Genomic DNA, 22340 nt, shown 5'->3' on the forward strand with positions numbered 1-22340 from the left:
CTCAATGGCATTCTTCAAAGAAATAGAACAATTATTGATGAAATTCATATGGAATCACCAAAAACCCCGAATAGCCAAAGCTCTACTGAAAAAAAAAGAAGGAAATGGAGGCATCACAATCCCAGACTTCAAACTATACTACAAAGCCATAATCATCAAAACTGCATGGTATTGGAACAAGAACAGACATACAGACCAATGAATCGAATAAAAATCCAGAAATAAACCCACAGATTTATGGTCAACTAATCTTTGACAAAGGAGCAAAGACTATGCATTGGAGCAAAGAAAGTTTGTTCAATAAATGGTGCTGGGAAAACTGGGTCGCTACATGCAAAAGAATGAAGCTTGACCACTACCTCACACCATACACAAAAATCAACTCAAAATGGATTAAAGAACTAGACATAAGAGCTGAAACCATAAAATATATAGAAGGAAATATAGGCGAAACACTACGGGATTTGCACATCAAAGACATCTTTACAGACACATCACCCAAAGCAGTGATAGTGAAGAGAAAGATAAACAGCTGGGACTACATCAAATTAAAGAGCTTCTGCACAGCAAAAGAGACAATAACAAAAACAAAGAGAAACCCCACCAACTGAGAGAACATTTTTGCACCCAACACTAATGATAAAGGACTGATCACAAAAATCTGCAAAGAGCTGATGAGACTCAGCAACAACAAAGAAAATAATCCAGTCAAAAAATGGGCAGAAGAGCTAAAAAGAAACTTCTCTGAAGAGGAAATGCAAATGGCCAACAGACATATGAAAAAATGTTCAACATCACTTGTAATCAGGGAAATGCAAATCAAAACTACCATGAGATACCATCTCACACCAGTGAGAATGGCACATATTAAAAAAACTAGCAACAACAAATGTTGGCGAGGATGTGGAGAAAAAGGAACTCTTGTGCACTGTTGGTGGGAGTGCAAACTGGTCCAACCACTATGGAGAGCTGTGTGGAGATTTCTGGACCTACTAAACATAGAGCTTCCATATGATCCAGCAATTCCACTCCTAGGTATTTACCCAAAGGACACAGAAACATCAATTCCAAAGAGCACCTGCACTCCTATGTTTATAGCAGCACTGTTTACAATAGCTAAGCTTTGGAAACAACCCAAATGCCCAAAAATAGATGACTGGATCAAGAAGATGTGGTACATATATACCATGGAATATTACTCAGCATTCAAAAAAGATAAACACATGCAATTTGCAGCAACATGGATGGCACTGGAAGGGATCATGCTCAGCGAAATAAGCCAAAAAGAAAAAGAAAAATACCGGATGGTCTCACTCATAGCAGGAATCTAGAAAACTTAAATAAGGGACCAGGAAAATGAATATAAGAAAGTGCAAATCAAAATCAACAAAAAACTATGAACCAGAGACACTTTTTGGGGGGTGGGGGCGGGAGGGGAAGGATTGGGGTCAGAATGGGGCGTTTGCAATTGTATGGGGGAATATAAAAATAAAATTTAATATTTAAAAAAAAAAAGAAACAAACAAAAAAAAAAAAAAAAGATTTATTTATTTATGCATACAAGAGCTGGGGTACAGGCCAGAGGTGTGGGAGGTAGAGGATTCACTAGAGACAGAGTGGGGAGCAGAACAGGTGGATTGCCTGAAATACACTGCTGAGGGGAGCAGAGGGCGAGTCAGGAGAGGTCTGCTGCGCCATGTGGGTTGCTCCCAGGCTGGCCGGGGGATCAAACTCATGCTGCAGAGGCTGTGGTCAGCTTCATAGGTTGTGTCTTAACCCCTTGTGCCACCTGGGAGTCCCCAGAATTTTTTTTTTAAACCAAGAGCAAGTTGATAAATCACAGAACTGCAATTTCTTGCAGTAGCAAGAAACAAACCTCTCCCAGTGAAAAACTTTTTGAATGGATTGTGAAGACAAAAACAAATTAGATTTATGTTTTTGTTTTACAAATGTTTTATAACAGAAAATTTCAAAAGCACACTGCAAGGAACAGATGAGTACAATCAATTCCTACATATGTGAGCATCAAGCAGCAAATGCTAACCCTGTTCCAAATTTGTTGCAGCTATAATGCCTATCAACTTTCCTCTTACCACCTCCATACAGTATATATTCATTACATTAATTCCATCGATAGCTCTCTCTTATATTATTCTTGATGGTGTTATCCAAATCAAGGAAAATATTTGATCCTTTTACATCTCTCATTCCTCTCTTCTTCATCACAGTCTTTTTAGGACTCATAATATGTTAAAATATTTAAGCATTATATGTACAGGGCTGAAAAAACAAAGACTGTATCTGTAAATTTTTCAGCTTAACATTCAAGTCTTGTGTATAAAAAATAAACAGGTATTGTTTACTGAGACCACATTCCTGGAAGGATAACATCAAATTCTTAAATAATCTCAATGTCATAAGCTAGTGGGCCTCCAATGGAAAATCCCAGGTAAAAAGATACTTTTTCTATGCTTCTTCCACTTCTAAGTTGACCCAAGAAAGCAGGAGTGATGGATATTGAGATTTTTTCAGTAATTCCATATTCTATGTATAAACAGTTATTTTCAGCTCGTCCCTTTAAACGAAGCAAAAGTTCTTGGACCTTTTTCTCCTTCCATACCTCTCCACTCTGCCACAAGGAGTAAATATCAGGTGTCTTTCCGAAGCATTGATCAATTTTTCCTTTGTGAACAAGTCTGTTTATACCATTACCTTTTCCAAGAAAGAAATATGCAATTGGTTGTTTCGTACGATACATGTGTCTGTATTGTCCCCGGAAAGAAGTTTCCAATGACCGGGCGTATTTTTCTATTTGTTTAGAATCTTGATCTAGTTTTTGATTTTCTGGCCAGAATAAGAGGGAAGCTAGGAAATAAGGCTCTAAAAATCGATGATTCGTCCCTATTGGTTGCAAAACTTCTCGAAGCTGTTCTTTCAGTATCTTAATTGGCTTCAGTAATTTGGAGGTAGGCTTAATACAGTAGAGAACGATGTTGGCCAAGATGAAATTTTGTTTTTCCCTTGACTGGATTCTGACACTGCATTGCTCAAAGAGAAAAATATATTTGTTCACTATATTTTCCATGGTGCTCATAGCATCTTCTTGACTTTTGATAAGATATTCCAAGAGCCCAGAAAACTTATCTGCCTTTAAAAGTTCTAGGCTTCTCCGATATAGCTCTACTTGAAGTGGTAAACTGAGCTTTGATCCTAGGTCTCCATTTTGTGATTCCTCTATGGGACCAAATATATCTGCATACTTCTTAAAATATCCAGCCACCTTTCTCCGAGTTTTGTCCTGTTCGTTTTGCTTGATGTTGTTTCTGGGTTTTAGAAGGACAAAATAATCATCAAAAAAATCAAAAGATTTTTTCAAAGAGGCTTGCAAATTTGTTAGATAAGGAATAAAGTTCTTGAGGGCTACTTTATATTCATTGTTTGGATCCCCAGGAATATCACTATTTCCTGATATAAAATTGATCATATCTTTTTTAAATAGTTCATTTTTATTGTCAAAAAAAGGAACAAGCTGGAGAATCTGGATGGTGTAGAGCCCAACTTCTATCTCCCCTTGATAACCAGCTATGTTGTAAGTATCATACCGCCTTTTTGACTTCTGATAAAATCTTTCGTTTGCTTCATTTTCTCTGTCTTCACTTTGCTGTTGAGATTCTCTGAATGCATTTGAGGCATGTACTGCTAAATCCAAAAGCTCAGTTAAATCACCAACTGAAATATTTCTGTTTCTTCCATTATCCTCTATCCACCATCTAATTTTACTTTTGTAGACTTGTCCCACTGTATCTGAGATGTAAGAATTTTGAGGTTCTATTTTTTTGGCTTCATTTGCCCAATGTAAGGCATTACGAAAATCTTTCTCTTTAAAGTAGAAATGTCTTGCCAAAGCTTGGCAAATGAAAGCATTTGGGTTGAACCTACGGATACCTTCAAGCAATACGTCTTGAACTGCCACATTCCCTTCATCTTTATGTAATGCTTCAATGAGTGGGGAAAACCAAGTTTCCGTTTCACCTTCATGTTCATTGCGCTGTCTTGTGAGCAGCAGTGTTTGCATATCTTGGAAAAATTTGTTTTTTCCTATGCCAGTATCATAGAACAGATTTTCTGTTAGCATATCCAGCATAATTTGACTTTTATTCAAGTGATAGCTTGTCCTCAATTCTTCCAATGAGCGAAGAGCAATCAAAGGGTGAATGATACGTATTCCACAATAACACCCATATTCCACCACCTCTGTTCTTATCAGAATTGTTGAGTAGGTGCCCATCTTGTCTTCAAATTTTTCTGTTCCCCAGAAAGCCCTCTTGTTTGTGATTCCTAAGAATGTTTCACATTGTGATAATGAAATGGTGGTATCAGGCACATATGAGTTAAGAAGAGCCAGGAAAGAAAAGAGTTTTGCTTCCTTGGTGGAGATATTTTGTCCTTTCAGGATATTCCTGACCACATTTTCTATATACTTTTTATCAAAATTGGTTTTCATGATCATGAAAGAATAAAAATCTTTAAAGTTTTTATGTTGTTCTTCAATTTCTTTCAATTTAAGCTCAAAAGCTCTCTGTTCTTTGGAGGACAGCTGTTGTATTAGGGCAATACTGTTTGCTATCTTTGCACATCTTTCAGGATTCTGTGATCTCATGCAATTTAGGATGATTACTAAAGGCTTCTCATATCGAATGTACTTATTAGCTACAGCTGTTTGAATAGAGGTCTGTAGAAGATAGACATTATCTTGCTCTTCAAAATCGTCAACAAGGAGCAGTACAGGTAAATATTCCTGATGGTTTGTTGCCCCATAGGTAATTAAATTAGTCACTTGTTCTCCAATTTCAGAAAAATCCACTGTCTTATTTTTCAGCACAGCACATCTGAATTTCTTCCTTAATTCCCAGAGAATATGCATAGCCAATGTGGTCCCACCACAGCCTGGATGATGATACAGATGAATAATTCTGACACATGTAGATTTTGAAGAATCTGCCCCGTTTAGAATCATTGCTTCAAGTCTTTCATATTTATCTCTTTGGACAAATGGTGATGAATAGTTTTCAGTAGAAAAGTAGAAGTTCCACCAGGACACTTTACCACCTCGATAGAAATCTTCCTCTTTTGATGTCTTGAATTCAAGGAATTTGTCTTTGTCCTTCTCTAGGAGGGTACCTTCACATTCATTTACACAGAGAATTTCCAGAGCAGTCATGATCTCTTCTTCCTTTTTCAGAAGGACAGTTGACGAACCAATCGATGGCAAAAATCTCTTTGAAGATTGAGTCACAGATTTTAATTTAAGAATAGTGCCATTCAATTCTTCAAGGTTTAAAGCAGAAATACATTGGCTTGATAATTCATCTTGCTGTTTCACCAGTCTTGCTTGAAGTAGATCTTTCCATCTCTGACAAATGTGAGAGTGTACACAAATACATAATATATTTTCCATTCCATTGAGATCTTGGTAGAAAGCACAGAAGGTCTCAATGAGGGGATCCCTTGGATCATCCACAGAGGAGAGTAACAGAAATACCACCAAAAATTTCCCTCTTGGCATTATGTCTTCATGTGTAAGAAAAGAAATCAATTTCCTGACTTCAGAAGCTTTTTCTCTTTGCCAGGAACTTGGATCTAAGGGTTTATATTTATCGCTGTCAAGATCTAATCTGCCATTGCAGAAAATCCAAGCGGGTTGATGATAAAGATTCAGACTAGAAATCTTCTCATTTGTTGTGGTCTTTCCTTCCACATACTGACTTGGGAAGTGAAGGTTTGCTACCCGGCTTTCTTTGAAAACTTTGACGACACCCTCACTCACAGATTCAGGATCAAACTCCAATACAGCAAACCATTTAATTTCCTTTAGAAAATCTAAGTGTTTGACTTGATTTGGATGGCATTTATTTGTTACAAGAATATACCAGTCATAGTATGAATTATCTAGCAAATCTTGATTTCCTGTCAACAATTTAACAAGCTTTGGTCCCTCATTCTCTTTTTTATTTGATTTTACTCTGTATTTTTCTTCTGCCTCTTTCCTAGATTCTGCCAGCTCTTTTATATGTAATTTAAAGGCTCTGAGGTCTGCATTATTTTTCATGAGGTCTTTAGAGCTGGTACCATCTCGAATGTAGAATGAGGACTTTGGACTTTGTTCCCATGTTTTGTTGTTGCAATTTTGCATTTTAATCTGGAAATAATCATATTCACATTCAGAGTATTTTGGAATGACATCCACTTCGATAACAAACTTGTCAGATGGAATACTGTTTGGCAGTAAAACTTCTACAAATCTTGGCTCTCTAATGCATTTCTTTGCTTTTTGGACTTGATGATCTTCGAAATACTTGTGGATCATCTGATTGAAGTGGTCGATGAAGGCTTCCTTGGTCACATTGGTAACTTTCACGCCAACAATTTTCCCTTGGGGTTTGTCTTTGACTCCAAAATGAATAGTGCCATTGGTCCGTGAATTCATACATGCTGAAGCAAATCGGAAAACCTCATTGCTAAATTTCATTTTAACATCCTCTTCTGTGGCTGTTTCTGTATTTGTGAAGGCTTTGAATTCATGTGTTGGATCAATGAGATTTCGTGGTCCTGATTCCGGCGGTAGACTAAAATTCAATTTGTAACGATATGGATCATTAAATTCATCGAATGGGTATGGTGAACATGTCAGTTCTGTGACTGGCTGCTTTTCTTTTGTATCATTTATTTCATCTTCATTTTTTAGTGACTTTAAATCTTTATTAACTGTAGAGATAGCAGTCATATCTGATTTGTCTTTATTCTGTTGTTTTGGCTTTGAAGTTTCTCCATTTTCTTCTTGTACCAAAGTTTGTGTTTTGGTAGAATTTTTACTGCTTTTTTTCTTCTTACCTGTCTGAATAAGATCTTCAGATGTTGTTTTCTGCAATTCTCTGACTAGATGTTCTATTTGGATAGCTGGTCCATGTGTTATGCCCATATCAACAAGGTCATTTTTAGTTAACAACTTCAAGATTCCTCCAGTCACATCTTGTGCAGTCAAAATTTCCCTGTGTTTTGGGTCAATTTTATGAAATTCTAACCACTGATTTACATCTTCTTTTGTCCAGTCATCTACATTTTCTGGTAGGCTCAATTGTGATGTCATTCCTGTTCCTGTACACAGAAAAAGAAAAATGACTTAGAAATGCTGTAAGTAAATTTTAAAAGAATCAATTTTTACTAGGTAATATATACATGTCTTATACAATTTAAAATGTTCAAAATAATATACATGCCATCTAACTATCCTCCTGAGAGGAAATGACCATTAACAGTTTCTTTCATGTCTTTTAAGAGAAATACTACCAAATACAAATACATATGCACTTTTCCCCACACACCAATAGCAATGTACTTTACACATTCTCTTCACCTTGCCTTATTTACTAGCTGTATGTTGGAACTGCTTTCCATAAGTATAAATAGAAATGCTTCACCCTGAATGGATCAAGAATATGTGTTTTATATATATAGGTATATATATGTATGTGTGTGTGTGTGTGTATATATATATATACACAAACACAATGGAATACTACTCAGTGATCAAAAAAGATAAACTCATGCCATTTGCAGCAACATGGATGGAACTGGAAGGAATTATGCCATGTGAACAAGGAAAAAAAAATCATGTGGTTTCAATTATAAATGGAATATAGGAAAATCAAACAAAGGCCCAGGAAAAAGACAAAACTTGCCAACAAACCATAGACCTGAGGCATACAGTAGGGGAGGGGGAGTGAGAGGGGTCAAAACAGGGAGGGAAGAGCACAAGGGACGATGGTGATGGCTCACAGGTGATGTGATAGTGGGAGATTTATGGGGACAACACCTGAGGGGAAGAATCAAATATTGTACAAAAGTGACAACAATGTAGGGGGGGAAAGATAAACTCATGCCATTTGTGGCAACATGAATGGAGCTGGAAGGGATTAAGCTAAGCAAAAAAAAAAAAAAAAGCTGGAAGGGATTAAGCTAAGTCAGAAGAAAAAAGAAAAGAAAAATACTGAATGGTATGACTCATATGTGGAATAAGGAAAAACCTAGCAAAGGGTCAAACGAAACTATAAGACCAATCCTAAAAAGTGACCATAGATCTGAGACAACCAAAAAGGGAGGAAGAGAAGGAAGAGGAGGGGGAGAGAAAGACAGATGATGGGGGAATAGTGGGGCAGAGCACAATGGACTATGGCGGAGGACTATGGATGCTTTGGTGGTATAAGAGTTACAATGACCACACCTAAGGGGAGAAATACTATATTGTCAAAATATTTACAAAGATGTAAAACAATGATACTTCGTTAATAAAAAAAAAGGTTAACAAAAAGAAATGCTTCATCCTCATTGATGGTTGTTTGCTATAATGTGTGCTAGCTGTGTTATTTAAAAATAATTTTGTAATAACCATGCTATAGAATATAAGATAAACAAAGGAGGTTATATGAAACTAAATATAAAGGTAAGTCATTATGAAATACGTAATGACATATATAAATATAAATAGAGCATATGAGCCTCCCCGGTGGCGCAGTGGTTGAGAGCTGGGTTGCGAATCTGCCCGCAGCCTCTGCAGCGCTGGTTCGATTCCTGGCTGCTCCCTGGCCACAGGTGGAGGGTCCCACATGGTGCGCAGACCTCTCCTGCCACCCGCTGCTCCCCTCAGCAGTGTACTTCGGTCCTTCTGCCTGCTCTGCTCCCCATTCTGGCTCTGGTGAATTCTTTCACCCTCCCGTGCTTCTGACTGTACCCAGTGCTTGTATAAATAAATAAATAAATCTAAAAAAAAAAAAAAACCTTAAAAAAAAAAGAATTCCCACATATATTTAAAAAAAATAGAGCATATGAAAATTAAATATAGTCAGGAAGCAATGGAAGGGCCAAATAGATATTTAATATTTATGAGATATACTTGAAGCACTTGATATTTTCTGAGGTCTTAATTGGGTCACCTGTTGGTGACATCCATTCTGTTATGTTGTATCCTCCATTCAAGGGCAATAAATAAAATATGTAGGCTAATGAATGAGCTATAGTTGTGTTCAGGCATTTATGCTTCTCTGAATCTCTTTGATTAAAGAGAGTATATCAGTATCATTATGAGATGATCTCCCTCAGACAGATCTCCATTCTGGTTCTCAAAATTATACAAAAATTGGAGAACTCTGATAGAACAGAGGGAGAGAAAGGGTATATGAGCTTGCCTAACTCAGATAGTAAGATCCTTTTTTTTTCTTTTTTTTAAAAGATTTATTTATTTATACAAAAGCTGGGGTACAGGCCAGATGTGTGGGAGGGTGAGAGGATTCACCAGAGACAGAGCGGGGAACAGAAGAGGAAGACTGACTGAAGTACACTGCTGAGGGGAGCAGCGGGCAAGACAGGAGAGGTCTGCCGTACCAAGTCAGTATCTCTCCCACTGGCCGGGATCGAACCTGCACTGCAGGGGCTGTGGACAGCTTCATAGCGCTGCACTCAACTGCCTGTACCACCAGGGAGGCCCCAATAGTGAAATCCTTCTAACTCTTGTATACCTTATCCAATATATGTTATCCACTGCTTTCCCTCTAATTTTTGCTTTGTATTTTAATTGATTTAATAAATTATGGGTGTCAAGCATGTTAATTTGGTCTGTGAGCCATTCTGTGTGATGACTTTTGGGATAGTTTGCTGGGTAATCAACATGGAGGCTACTATTATTTCAAAGCAATCTTTCACACAGTAATTGTTATAAGCTGATTCCCGGGCAATAATGAATGCCGTAAATATTTGGTTTGAAAACTAGCAGACTAACATTGGAAATTAATGGCAATCTAGGTGATAGAAATAAAGCTATGGTTAAAAAATTCCAAATAATAGTCAGGATTAAGTATGATTCAACATTGTTTCAAAAATTGTGAGCCATTGCAATCAGTACACCACAGAAGTCAAATTAACAGAGCTAAGCCGGGGGAATTATGGCAAATAAACAGTATAAATCCAATTCCATGATATAAGCATATAAATATTGCCTCCTAGTGATAGGTACAATTTGAAGGCTAGGCTTTACCTTTCCTTTCAGATAAAAAGATGTCAGAGGGCCTCCCTGGTGGCGCAGTGGTTGAGCGCTGGGTTGTGAAGTTGCCCGCAGCCTCTGCAGTGGTAGTTTGATATATGGCCACCCGGCAAGGGTCCCACAAGATGTGCAGACCTCTTCTGCTGCCCGCTGCTCCCCTCAGCAGTGTACTTCATCAGTCTGCCTGCTCTGCTCTCCCCTCTGGCTCTGGTGAATCCTCTCACCCTCCTGCACTTCTGACTGTACCCAGTGCTTGTATAAATAAATAAATATATCTTTAAAAAAAAAAAAACAAAAGCAGAGCAATGTCAGAGCAATGGTCCAAATTTAAGTTTTTATTCTTTTGTTAGTAACTACTGTATGCATAGAAAGTAAATTAAGAAATACTTTACATTAATATAAAAATAGGCAGAGATATGCAAAATTGATGGAAAATGTACTTGCCTACAATACTACAACAATAAGAGACAGAAAATTTAATGCCTTCTAAAGATGTGAATTAGATGAGAGTTGTTTTTTAGTAATTTGACTTATGGAGATTAAGCAACACAAATTTAAAAAAATAAACTGTGAAGAAAAAAGTGGAGAAAGGAAAATTATTTTAGGTACACTGATCTTTAATGTAAGCCCCTTTTGTGGGACCACAGTAAATTTAAAAACTGCATCAAAGGACACTAAAGGATGAAAAGGCACACTATGGAAGGAAGAAGTTATTTGCAAATAATATATCTAATAAGGGGTTAATATCCAGAAAACATTAAAAATACTCATACAACACAATAACAACAGAATAACCCAATTTAAAAATGGACAAAGTATTTGAATATATTTTTCTCCAAATGTGATATAAAAAGACCACCAGCATATGAAAAAAAGCTTTACATCAGTAATCATTAAAAAAAACCAAAACCATAATAGTACATGATTTTGCATCCATTATGACTACTATAAAATAAAGGAAAAGTAACAAGTATTGTTGAAGATGTGGAGAAACTTGAAAGAACCCTTGTGTACTACTAGTTGGAGTTTAAAATGTTGCACCAATATGTCTACCTTGAATGGTTAAAAAAAGAACACGATAAGCAAGAATATTGGTATATATAATAGACTTTCTACTGTTTGGTTTTCTTTTTTTATTTAATAAAGTATTTAACAGCAGTTTTATTGTTTGAAATTGAATAATGTACAAAACATAGAATTCATCTCTTTAGAGAACATAAATCAAATATTTTAGAATATTCACAATATTTACAGCTCCTAACCATCACTGCTCTTCAATACTTAGAAAACTTTCATCACCCCAAAATGAAACACAAAACCAGTTGATGGTCATTTCCTCTTCTCACCTCTCCTCAGTCCCCAGCAACCACCAACCAACTTTCTATATCTATGAGTTTGCCATTTTTTGATTCTTTATATAAACAGACTCACACAGCATGTGACCTTTTATAAAGGTTGAATGTCACAAATAAAAGACTGAGCAAAAAAAATCCAGACACAAGAGTAATGACACATAAATAAATTTACACATTAGTAAATCTGCACTTTTTGATGAATATATCACTGTTTTTCAACAACATATTTTCAAAAAAAGTCATTATTACAACAAGTAACATGATCAGTATTAAGACTTATGTAATCATATTGTTTTCATTTCATGAAATATAAAGTCTCCCAAAAGAATCCAAACTCTGTCATTCTTTTTTTTTTTTTTCCTACTGTTTGGTTTTCTAAAGTGTATTTGATTGTTGAAGCACTCTCTGATATTGTTCTAAGTGTATGTAGTGTTACTATTTAAGATCATACAGTATAAGTGGATAGGATAAGAAGATATAAAGGGACGCAATACTTCTACGCTTCACTAGGACAAACAAAATAATACCATTAGATTGCCATAATTTGTGAATATATAATGTAACATCTAGAGCAATCACTAAAAAAATCTATACAAGAGACTGCTTGGAGCTGGGAAAGGGCTGCCTCCACAGCCAGAGGTGAGCTGAAAATCCCCCACAAGCCTGGCCCTGTCTAGCCACCAGTTGGAGCCCAGAGGAGGATCCAGCGATTTGGAGCCCAGTGGGCAATCCAGCCATGGCCAGGGCAGTTTGTGGGACCACAAGACCCACCTCTGGAATTAAACAAATACAGAAGGAGAAGATTTTCTGTGACAGCGACCAGTAACATATTCATAGTACCATTGCCCAACTGGACTTCTGGCATAACAGTTTTTGACTTGATCAGACCACCAATTTCCTACATCCCAGAAAGAGCACACCAAAAAGATGCTGGCCAGTACCTGCAACACAGTGTCCCAACACATGGGACAAATTAGAAAACAAGCAGCAGGGAGAAGAAAAACTATAAGCAACCAAGCAAGTCCTCAAGGAAAAGGCACACCACAAAAAAGAAAATCACCCACCAGAATGCAACAACAGTGACTTGGAAGAACTTCTGAGCCTTCCAGATAGAGAATTTAAAATTGCCATGATAAAAAAACTGAAAGAAGTCATAAAGGAAAACAGTGACAAGGAAAAAATAATCAATGATCAGAAGAATGAAATTGAGTCCATAAAGAGGGAAGTGAAAGAAATGAGGGAGATTAAAGGATTAATGGAGGAGCTAAAGAACTCTGGGAAAAGCAGTGAAAGCAGAATAGATGAAATGGAAGAAGTAAGTACTCTGGAGTAAGTACTCTCTAAGATACAGAAATAAAAAGAACCAAAACAGAAAAGGAAAGAGAAGAAGGAAAAAGAATGAAGAAAGACTTTGGGAGCTATCTGACTCCATGAGGAAAGGAAATAAAAGAGTTACAGGAATCCCAGAAGGAGAGGAGAGAGACACAGGAACAGAGAAAATATTCAAGGAAATAATTGAAGAGAACTTCCCAATCATGAAAAAGATGAAAATAGACATACAAGAAGCAAGAAGAACACCAAACTTCCACGATGAAAGGAAAAATACAGCAAGGTACATAATAGCAAAGCTCCCAAGAATTCAAGACAAGGAAAAAATAATGAAGTTGACAAGAGGGAAGAAACAGATAACATGAAAAGGAAAACCAATCAGGCTGATGTCAGACTTCTCCGAAGAAACACTGCTGGCAAGGAGAGAGTAGAGTGACATAGACAACAAACTCCAAGACAACAAATGCCAACCAAGAATACTCTATCCCACAAAGCTTTCCTTCCTCTATGAAGAAAGAATAAGGACCTTCCCAGACAAACAGAAACTGAGGAATTTCATGATGACAAAACCCCCATTCCAAAAAATACTACAAGGGGTCCTAAAGCCAAAAACAACAGAGGGATGAATAAGAATGAAACAAGACAAAAAAAAAAAAAACCAGAGAAATGACAAACAAAATGGCAAATACAGATGCTAACATATCAATATTAACTCTAAATATAAACAGACTAAACTCTTCAATAAAAAGACACAGAATCACAGGCTGGATTAAGAAACAAAACCCATTCTTCTGCTGTCGCCAGGCAACAGATTTAACTATAAAAGATAAAAATAGACTGAAAGTAAAAGGATGGAAAACAATCCTACAAGGAAGTGGACCAAAAAAGAAGGCAGAAATAGCTATACTTACATCAGATAAAATAGATTTCAAAGTCAAAAAGGTAAAAAGAGACCCAGACAGTCACTACATTGTGATCAAGGGGATAATACTTCAAGAAGAAATAATACTCAGTAACTCCTCAAATTAAGGAGCACCAAAATATATCAGAAAACTATTATTATCTCTGAAAACAGACATCAGAGAAAACACATATGTAGTAGGAGACTTCAAAACACCACTATTCAAAATGGATAGATCAACAAGACAAAAAATAAGTAAGGACATTAAAGCTCTAAATAAGGATCTAGATCTCATGGGCTTAACAGACATCTATAGAACACTAAACCCAAAAAAATCTAAGTACACATTTTTCTCAAGCGCACATGGATTATTCTCCAGAATTGATCACATACTGTGACACAAGACAAACATCAACAGATACACCAAGATTGAACTCATACCAACCATCTTCTCTGACCATGAAGGCATCAAACTAGAAATAAACCATAAAAAGAAGGCAAGGAACCCTCCTACCTCATGGAGATTGAAACCCACACTGCTGGAAGACCACTGGACTATTGAGGAGATCAAAGGAGAAATTAAAAAATACTTTGAGTTGAATGACAAGGAGGACACTAATTTCCAAAATGTTTGGGATGCAGCAAAAGCAGTAATAAGAGGAAAATATATAGCAATACAGGCTCACATCAAGAAACAAGAAAGAACTCAAAGAAACAAGCTAATCTCACATCTCAAAGATCTAGGAAAAGAACAATTAAAAAAAACCCTAAAACCCTAGAATAAAAGAGATAATAAAAATCAAAGCAGAAATAAATGAAATTGAAACTAAAAAAACAGTCCAAAAGATCAATGAAACCAAAAGCTGGTTCTTCGGAAAAATAAATAAAATAGGCAAACCCCTAGCCAGGCTCACAAAACAAAAACAGGAAAAAGCACAAATAAATAGGTTAGCAAACGAAAGAGGAGAAATCACAACAGACACAAAAATCAAAAGAATAATCAGAAACTACTATGAGCAATTATATGCAAACAAGCACAACAATCTAGAAGAGATGGACAAATTCCTACAACTCTACAATCACTCAAAGCTAGATAAAGAAGAAATAGAACACCTAAATAGACCAATTACAAGCAGTGAAATTGAAATGGTAATCAAAACACTACCCAAAACCAAAAGCCCAGGACCAGACAGATTTACAAATGAATTCTACCAAACATTCAGAAACGAACTAGTGCCTATCCTTTACAAACTCTTTCAAAAAATTGAGAAGGAAGGGATAATAACAAAAATGTTCTATGAAGGCAACATTACACTAATACCAAAACAGAACAAGGACAACACAAAAAAAGAAAACTACAGGCCAATCTCTCTAATGAACATGGATGCGAAAATCCTCAATAAAATTTTAGCTATCAGAATCCAACAATGTATCCATAAGATAATTCACCACAACCAAGTAGGATTTATTCCAGGGACACAAGGATGGTTCAACATCCGAAAATCAATCAATGTAATCCAACACATCAACAAAAAGAAATATAAAAACCATATGATAATATCAACAGATGCTGAGAAAGCTTTTTTTTTTTTAAAGATTTATTTATTATTTATACAAGCACTGGGTACAGTGAGAAGGTGGGAGGGTGAGAGAATTCACCAGAGCCAGAGTGGGGAACAGAACAGGCAGACTGATGAAATACACTACTGAGGGGATTAGCAGGCACGGCAGGAGAGGTCTGTCGAGCCATGTGGAACCCTTGCTGGCTGCTGGGGACTGAACCGGTACTGCAGAAGCTGCGGGCAGCTTCGCAGCCCAGCGCTCAACTGCTGTGCCACCAGGGGAGGGCCGCTGAGAAAGCTTTTGACAAAGTACAACACCCATTTATGATAAAGGCCCTTGAAATTCTTGGGATACAAGGAACACACCTCAACATCATAAAGGCCATATATGACAAGCCCATAGCCAATATCATTCTCAATGATGAAAAGCTGAAAGCACTCCAACTAAGAACTGGAACAAGACAAGGATGTCCATTCTCACCACTGCTTTTCAATATAATACTGGAAGTCCTAGCCAGAGCAATAAGACAAGAGAAAGATATACAAGGATCCAAATAGGGAAGGAAGAAGTTAAACTATCATTATTTGCAGATGATATGATAATATACATAGAGAACCCCAAAAACTCCAAAATTAGAAAAGCTAATTAAACTAATCAATCAGTTTAGTTAAGTGGCAGGATACATAATAAAAACACAAACATCAGTAGTCCTCCTATACACAAACAACAAATCCAAGAAGAAAAAATCAAGAAAACAATGCCTTTTATTATTGAAACAAAAAAAAATAATCAAATACTTGGGAATAAGCTTAACAAAAGAGGTAAAGGACCTATACACAGAAAACTATAAAACACTGTTAAAAGAAATAGAAGAAGGCTCAAAGAAATGGAAAGACATCCCCTGCTCATGGATCAGAAGAATTAACATTATCAAAATGGCCATCCTACCAAAAGCAATTTACAGATTCAATGCTATTCCAATAAAAATTTCATTGGCATTCTTCAAAGAAATAGAGCAAATATTGATGAAATTCATATGGAGCCACCAAAAATCCCGAATAGCCAAAGCTATTACAAGTGAAAAAAAAAAAGAAGGGAATGGAGGCATTGAAAAAAAACAGAAGGGTATGGAGGCATCATACGCCCAGATTTCAAACTATACTACAAAGCCATAATAACCAAAACTGCATGGTATTGGAACAAGAACAGACACATAGACCAATGAAACTGAATAAAAAATCCAGAAATAAACCCACAGATTTACAGTCAACTAATCTTTGACAAAGGAGGAAGGAATATGCAATGGAGCAAAGAAAGTTGTTCAATAAATGATTCTGGGAAAACTGGGTCGCTATATGCAAAAGAATGAAGCTTGACTACTACCTCACACCATGCACAAAAACCAACTGAAAATGAATTAAAGAACTAGACATAAGACCTGAAACCATAAAATATATGGAAGGAAATACAGGCGAAACACCACATGACATACACCTCACCAACATCTTTAAAGACTCATCACCCAAAGCAGTGATAGTGAAGGCAAAGGTAAACAGCTGGAACTACATCAAATTAAAGAGCTTCTGCACAGCAAAAGAGAAAGTAACCAAAACAAACAGACATCCCATTGACTGGAGAAAATTTTTGCACACAACACTAATGATAAAGGACTGATCACAAAAATCTACAAAGAGCTGAAGAGACTCAACAAAAACAAAATAAATAATCCAGTCAAAAAATGGACAGAAGAGCTAAAAAGAAACTTCTCCAAAGAGGAAATGCAAAAGGCCAACAGGCATATGAAAAAATGTTCAGCATCACTTGTAATCAGGGAAATGCAAATCAAAACTACAATGAGATACCACCTTACAACAGTGAGAATGTCACATATTAAAAAAATAAGCAACAACAAATGTCGGTGAGGATGTGGAGAAAAAGGAACTCTCCTGCACTGCTGGTTGGAATGCAAAATGGTCCAACCACAATGGAAAGCTGTGTGGAGATTCTTCAACTTGTTAAAGATGGAACTTCCACATGATCCAGGAATTCCACTCCTAGGTATTTACCCAAAGGACACAGAAACATTAATTCAAAAGGGCACCTGTACCTTATGTTTATAGAAGCACTATTTACAATAGCTAAGCTATGGAAACAACCCAAATGCCCAAAAATAGATGACTGGATCAAGAAGGTGCAATCAAAAAAGATAAACTCATGCAATTTGCAGCATCAGGGATGGAGCTGGAAGGGATCATGCTCAGCAAAACAGGCCAGAAAGAAAACAAAAATACTGGATGGTCTCACTCATAGCAGGAATTTAGAAGACCTAATAAGGGACCAGGACAAAGACTAATTATAATAAAGTAAAAATCAAAATCAACTATAAACCAGAGACACACTAAAGGGGGAGGGAGAAGTAGGGGAGGAGGGTTTGGCTTCAAAATAAGGCGGGGGGAATTGTATAGGGACTATAACTTAGATGAAAATGTATACATTGTGCAAAAATGAAAAATAATGTAAAAATATATAAAATAAAGCAAAAAAAATAAGAAAAAAAAAACTATACAAAATGATACACTCAAAAAGACTGTAGATAAAAGTGGAGTTGTAAAAAAAAAAAAATCTGAGTAACCCACAGGGAATCAGGAAAATAAGAGAAATTAAAAACAGAAAACAACCAAAAAAATGGTAGACATTGGTCTTAACATAATAATCACATTAAATATAAGTAGTCTAAATGCAGAAATAAAAAAGAAAAATTGGTTGAGTGGATTAAGAATGGCCCAACTATTTTCTGTCTATAAGATACTCAGTTGAAACATAGATTGAAAGTAAAATATTGATAACAAAAAGTAATAAAAACATTAATCAATAAAGACAGATATGGCTATGTTGATGCCAGATAAAGTTGACTTCAGAGAAAAGAAAATTACCACAGGCAAAGGTATGTTATATAATGATAAAAGGTTCAGTCCAACAAGATGACAGTAATTCTGAAAGTATATGCACTGAATGATAAAGTTGCAAAATGTCTGAAACAAACACTAATAGAACTTTTTAGTTTTTGACAAATCCAAAAATATAGTTGGACAGCAACATCTTTCTCTCAACCATTGACAGCGTTTTAATGAGGATACAGAAAAATTCAGTACCGTCATCCAACATGTTTTAAACTACCTTTATGGAAGACTCCATCCAACAACAACAAAATATAATTATTTTTAAGTACCTAAGATAGACCAGTGATAAGTGATAACACAAACTTCAACAAATTTAAGAGTTGAAATCATTCAGAATATGTTTGCAAAAGAATTTGTGAACTTGAAGATAGGATATTTGCAATTATCTAATCAGAGGAGCAAAAGGACAAAAAAAGAATAAAAAGAGTTAATAAAACTTATGCAAACAATGGAGCACAATTAAAAGTAGCAGTCCATGAATTATTGGAGTTTTAGAGGAGAAGGGATCGAGGATTTATTTAAAAGGATGGAGAACTTGTTAAAGGAATAATGGCTGAGAACTGCTCAAATTTGGGAAGAGATTTGGACATCCAAGTTAATGAAACTCATAGGTTCCCAACCCCTTCTTTTTTTTTAAAAAAAAAAAAAAGATTTATTTATTTATGAATACAAGATCTGGGGTACAGGCCAGAGATGCGGGGGGTGAGAGGATTCACCAGAGACAGAGCAGGGAAAAGAAAAGGTAGACTGACTGAAATACACTGCCAAGGGGAGCAGCGGGTGAGACAGGAGAGGTCTGCTTCGCCATGTGGGTTTCTCCCTGGCCGGCCAGGGATAGAACTGGTGTCGCAGAGGCTGCGGAATGCTTCATAGTGCAGTGCTTAACCCCTTGAGCCACCAGGGAGGCCCCCAACCCCTTCTTTAAGACATATTATAATAAAGCTATCTAATATCAAAGACAAGAGAATTTTAAAAGCAGCAGCAGCAAAAAAAAATCCCACGAGCTTATTAATATATTTCTTAAAAGAAACATTAAAGGCCAGGACTCGACAGTGTGATGATATACTCAAAATAAATAACCAAACTCTACCCAAACTATCAACCATTTCTACTTTACCTTCTTTTATGAAAATCAAGGAGAGATAAAAGAATTTCACAGAGTAAATAAACACATGAACAAACATAAATAAATACCAAAAGATGTGGGAGTTCCTTACCATTAGATCTGTCTTACAAGAAATGCTAAAGGGTGTCATTGAGTTATAACAAAAATATGCTACCAAAATGAAAAAAAAAAAGAAAGTATAAAACTCATTGTAAAAGTAGGAATATAATTAAATTTAGAATACTCTAATACTGTAATGGTGATACACAAATCAATTAATTCTGGCTTGAAAAAACTATTTCGTATTTTGATATGTTTAGTGGTTATGCTGATGACTGCATATAAAAATGTCGTAGAGCTATATACTTTTAAGATTCATTTCATACATTTTACACTTGGGGTCAAAATAAGGGGGTTGAAATTGTACGGGGAATATAAATATAAAAATAAAATTTAAAAAAAATGTAAAAAAAAAAATAAAAAGCTAATGAGGGCCTCCCTGGGGCGCAGCGGGTGAGCGCTGGGTTGCGAAGCTGCCCGCAGCCTCTGCAGTGCCGGTTCAATCCTCGGCCGCCTGCGAGAGTCCCACATGGCGCACAGACCTGTCCTTCTGCAACCACTGCCCCCCTCAGCAGTGTATTTCGTCAGTCTGCCTGTTCTGTTCCCAGCTCTGGCTCTGGTGAATCCTCTCACCCTTTTGCGCTTCTGACTGTACCCAGTGCTTGTATAAATAAATAAATAAATCTTCAAATAAATAAATAAATAAAAAGCTAATGATGCCTCCAAAATATATGATAAAATAAGCAGATGTATGAAATAAAAGTTACTGGCACAGAAAAAGATGATGGTGCATTATGAATCAAGGATATCAACTAATTCAATTTTGGGCACACGAAGTCCAGAAACTTTACTAGACACTTATTATTGCAGTCTTAGATATATGGTTAGTTCCTGGATTTCTCATTCCCTTTATGATTCATACTGGTTTATAAGTGTTTATCTAAAAACCTGATACCACCCTCCTCTAAGTAACCCCCTATCTAAGTCATTTTCATTATTCCACCTGCTAAGTCCCATGTATTCTACCCTGTAAGAGTACCAAAGTAGAATACACTTCTGACAGGCTGATTATTCTGCGGCCAGCTGTGTTCTCATATCTGGGTTCCTCATACCCCATCTGTTGCCCCATTGTAGCAGTATACTTCTCTTGGAAGTCTCCTTGGCTTTCTCTTTAAGTCAGAGCCTCTCATAGTTTTACATAGTTTTACTATGAGCTTCTCATAGTTTTACAAACTCAACTTTTGCCTTCTGAGTGATATCTCATAAATTAATGAGACAATGAACTAGATAGATTATTTCATTTATGCCTGAGCTGCTTACTTTATACATACAAAAACTTAAAGCCAGGTTCTCATGCAAGAGTTGGTGGGATGGGGAGATACCTGAATGCTTGGGTGGATAAGTGAGTAAAGAAAGAGCGACGTTTGATTATATTCTCTACCAAATTATGGGTCTTTCAGCCAGCACTGAACAGTATGCTTTCTTTCTTTTTTTTTTTTAGTTTTTTTTTCTTTTCTTTTATATATATTTTTACATCATTCTTCCTTCATTTTTATACAAGGTATGCTTTATCATCTCGGCTATAGGCCCCGGGAAATTCCCGCCACCAACTCACCCTTGTATGCTTTTATTTTCGTGTTGCTTCCCCCAAACTTTGATCAGTCTTACACAACTGCCTTTTAGTAATTTACTTTCCAAAAGTTGTTGAAGATGCCACTTTTGGAGAATATATTCTAGAGGAATGACTGGTAATACGTGTGATTTTTTGATTTTTATGCCACTGTTCACAGGATCACAGACATATGAAAACCTTTAAATAATGAAATCAAGGAAGTTATCAAGGAAGTTAGGAGGAGGAAAATGGCGACCTCACAGAATGAAGTTAGCACCTTAAATAACTTTTAAATTCCACATACTTTATTAGAAGTGGCCTGAACAACTGGTTCTGCACTTCCTAGTAGCCAGTGTGAAAAAAAGAAGCGATTTATTTATTATGGAATTGAACCCATGTACATTTGTTAAATGTCAGGTTTATCAGCTTTTAAAAAGGAAATTGAAGACTTATTCAGAAAAAGAACCCTCCCACATCCTTCCTTGTATTACCATGTTCTTTGCTTTGGGAGAAATCTGACACAAGCATAGGTTTTTAAAAAGGATAAAATAATAAGGCTGCAATAATTCTGATGCATTCCTGTAGTAGTCTGCTTGCCTCTGTTCCTCTCTATGCCTTTCTGTCTGTCGCTCTCTAGGCATGATCTGATGCCTAAATAAAACTGGGGAGTTTTATTTTCTGGCATCTTCTTGGACTAGATGGTGGATGATATCTTTGATTAATATAAAGTACATAAACATTTTTTATTGTATGTTCTTTCTGAAGATGCTGCTAATGCCCTGAGGGGAATTCATCAATAAAAGTGTCTAGTTTCAATTGCATCTTTTACATAATGTTGTGATTCCTTTTTCAACTAATATGAAAGAAACTACTGTTATAGCAATTAATATTACAGCATTTCCAGGCTTAAAATATTTTTTGTTTTGAGGTATATTTCAATTTTTCAACCAAAAAGTAGATTCTTTCCTAAGTCAATAAAATACTGCTATAAGTAGTACTGATAATATTAATAATAGATATTTTACTTACTCAGATTGTCTGCCAACTTCTACACGAATGAAGGGAAGACCATGAGATTCCCTGCAGAAAACATCTAAAGTCTGTGTTTTCTTCCTCCTGTGAAATCGGAGAAAAATATTTCCTCCATTCTGTTTTTTATGAGACTATATTAGTTTCTGTTTCTACTTCAGTCCAAGCTCCAATTGGCTCAGAAACATCCGGGTGTGCCCAGAATTAGATGTGCCCCAGACTGGCAGGTGGGAGGGAGACGGGGAAGAAAGCTGCACACTTGAATTCAGTTTCGATTTCCTAGATCTGAGTTTATAGAAGTGCTGTATCACTCTGAAATGCCATTTTTGGTAA

General features: G+C 36.3%; 1 protein-coding gene across 2 annotated transcripts; it reads right to left on the reverse strand.

Annotated features, from left to right (window-relative positions):
• Nucleotides 1-1559: 1559 nt before the first annotated feature.
• Nucleotides 1560-22316, reverse strand: SAMD9 (sterile alpha motif domain containing 9). 2 transcript variants are annotated; one of them, XM_054692345.1, is made up of 3 exons: nt 22008-22316; nt 10088-10368; nt 1560-7155 (listed from the first exon to the last, which is right to left on the reverse strand). In XM_054692345.1, the coding sequence occupies exon 3, from the start codon at nt 7145-7147 to the stop codon at nt 2399-2401; it is 4749 nt and encodes a 1582-aa protein (XP_054548320.1). In that variant the 5' UTR covers nt 7148-7155; nt 10088-10368; nt 22008-22316; the 3' UTR covers nt 1560-2398. The 2 variants fall into 2 exon arrangements, with proteins under 2 accessions (XP_054548320.1, XP_037363830.1); XM_037507933.2 differs by lacking the exon at nt 10088-10368.
• Between the last annotated feature and the right edge of the window lie 24 nt (nt 22317-22340).

This window comes from Talpa occidentalis, unplaced genomic scaffold (assembly GCF_014898055.3).
Source record: "Talpa occidentalis isolate TD23 unplaced genomic scaffold, MPIMG_talOcc4v2.1, whole genome shotgun sequence".
Taxonomy (NCBI): domain Eukaryota; kingdom Metazoa; phylum Chordata; class Mammalia; order Eulipotyphla; family Talpidae; genus Talpa; species Talpa occidentalis.

What these genes read in the sequence shown, in the direction of transcription:
- SAMD9 (XM_037507933.2), bottom strand. Translation starts at nt 7,147, where the DNA reads ATGACATCACAATTGAGCCTACCAGAAAATGTAGATGACTGGACAAAA.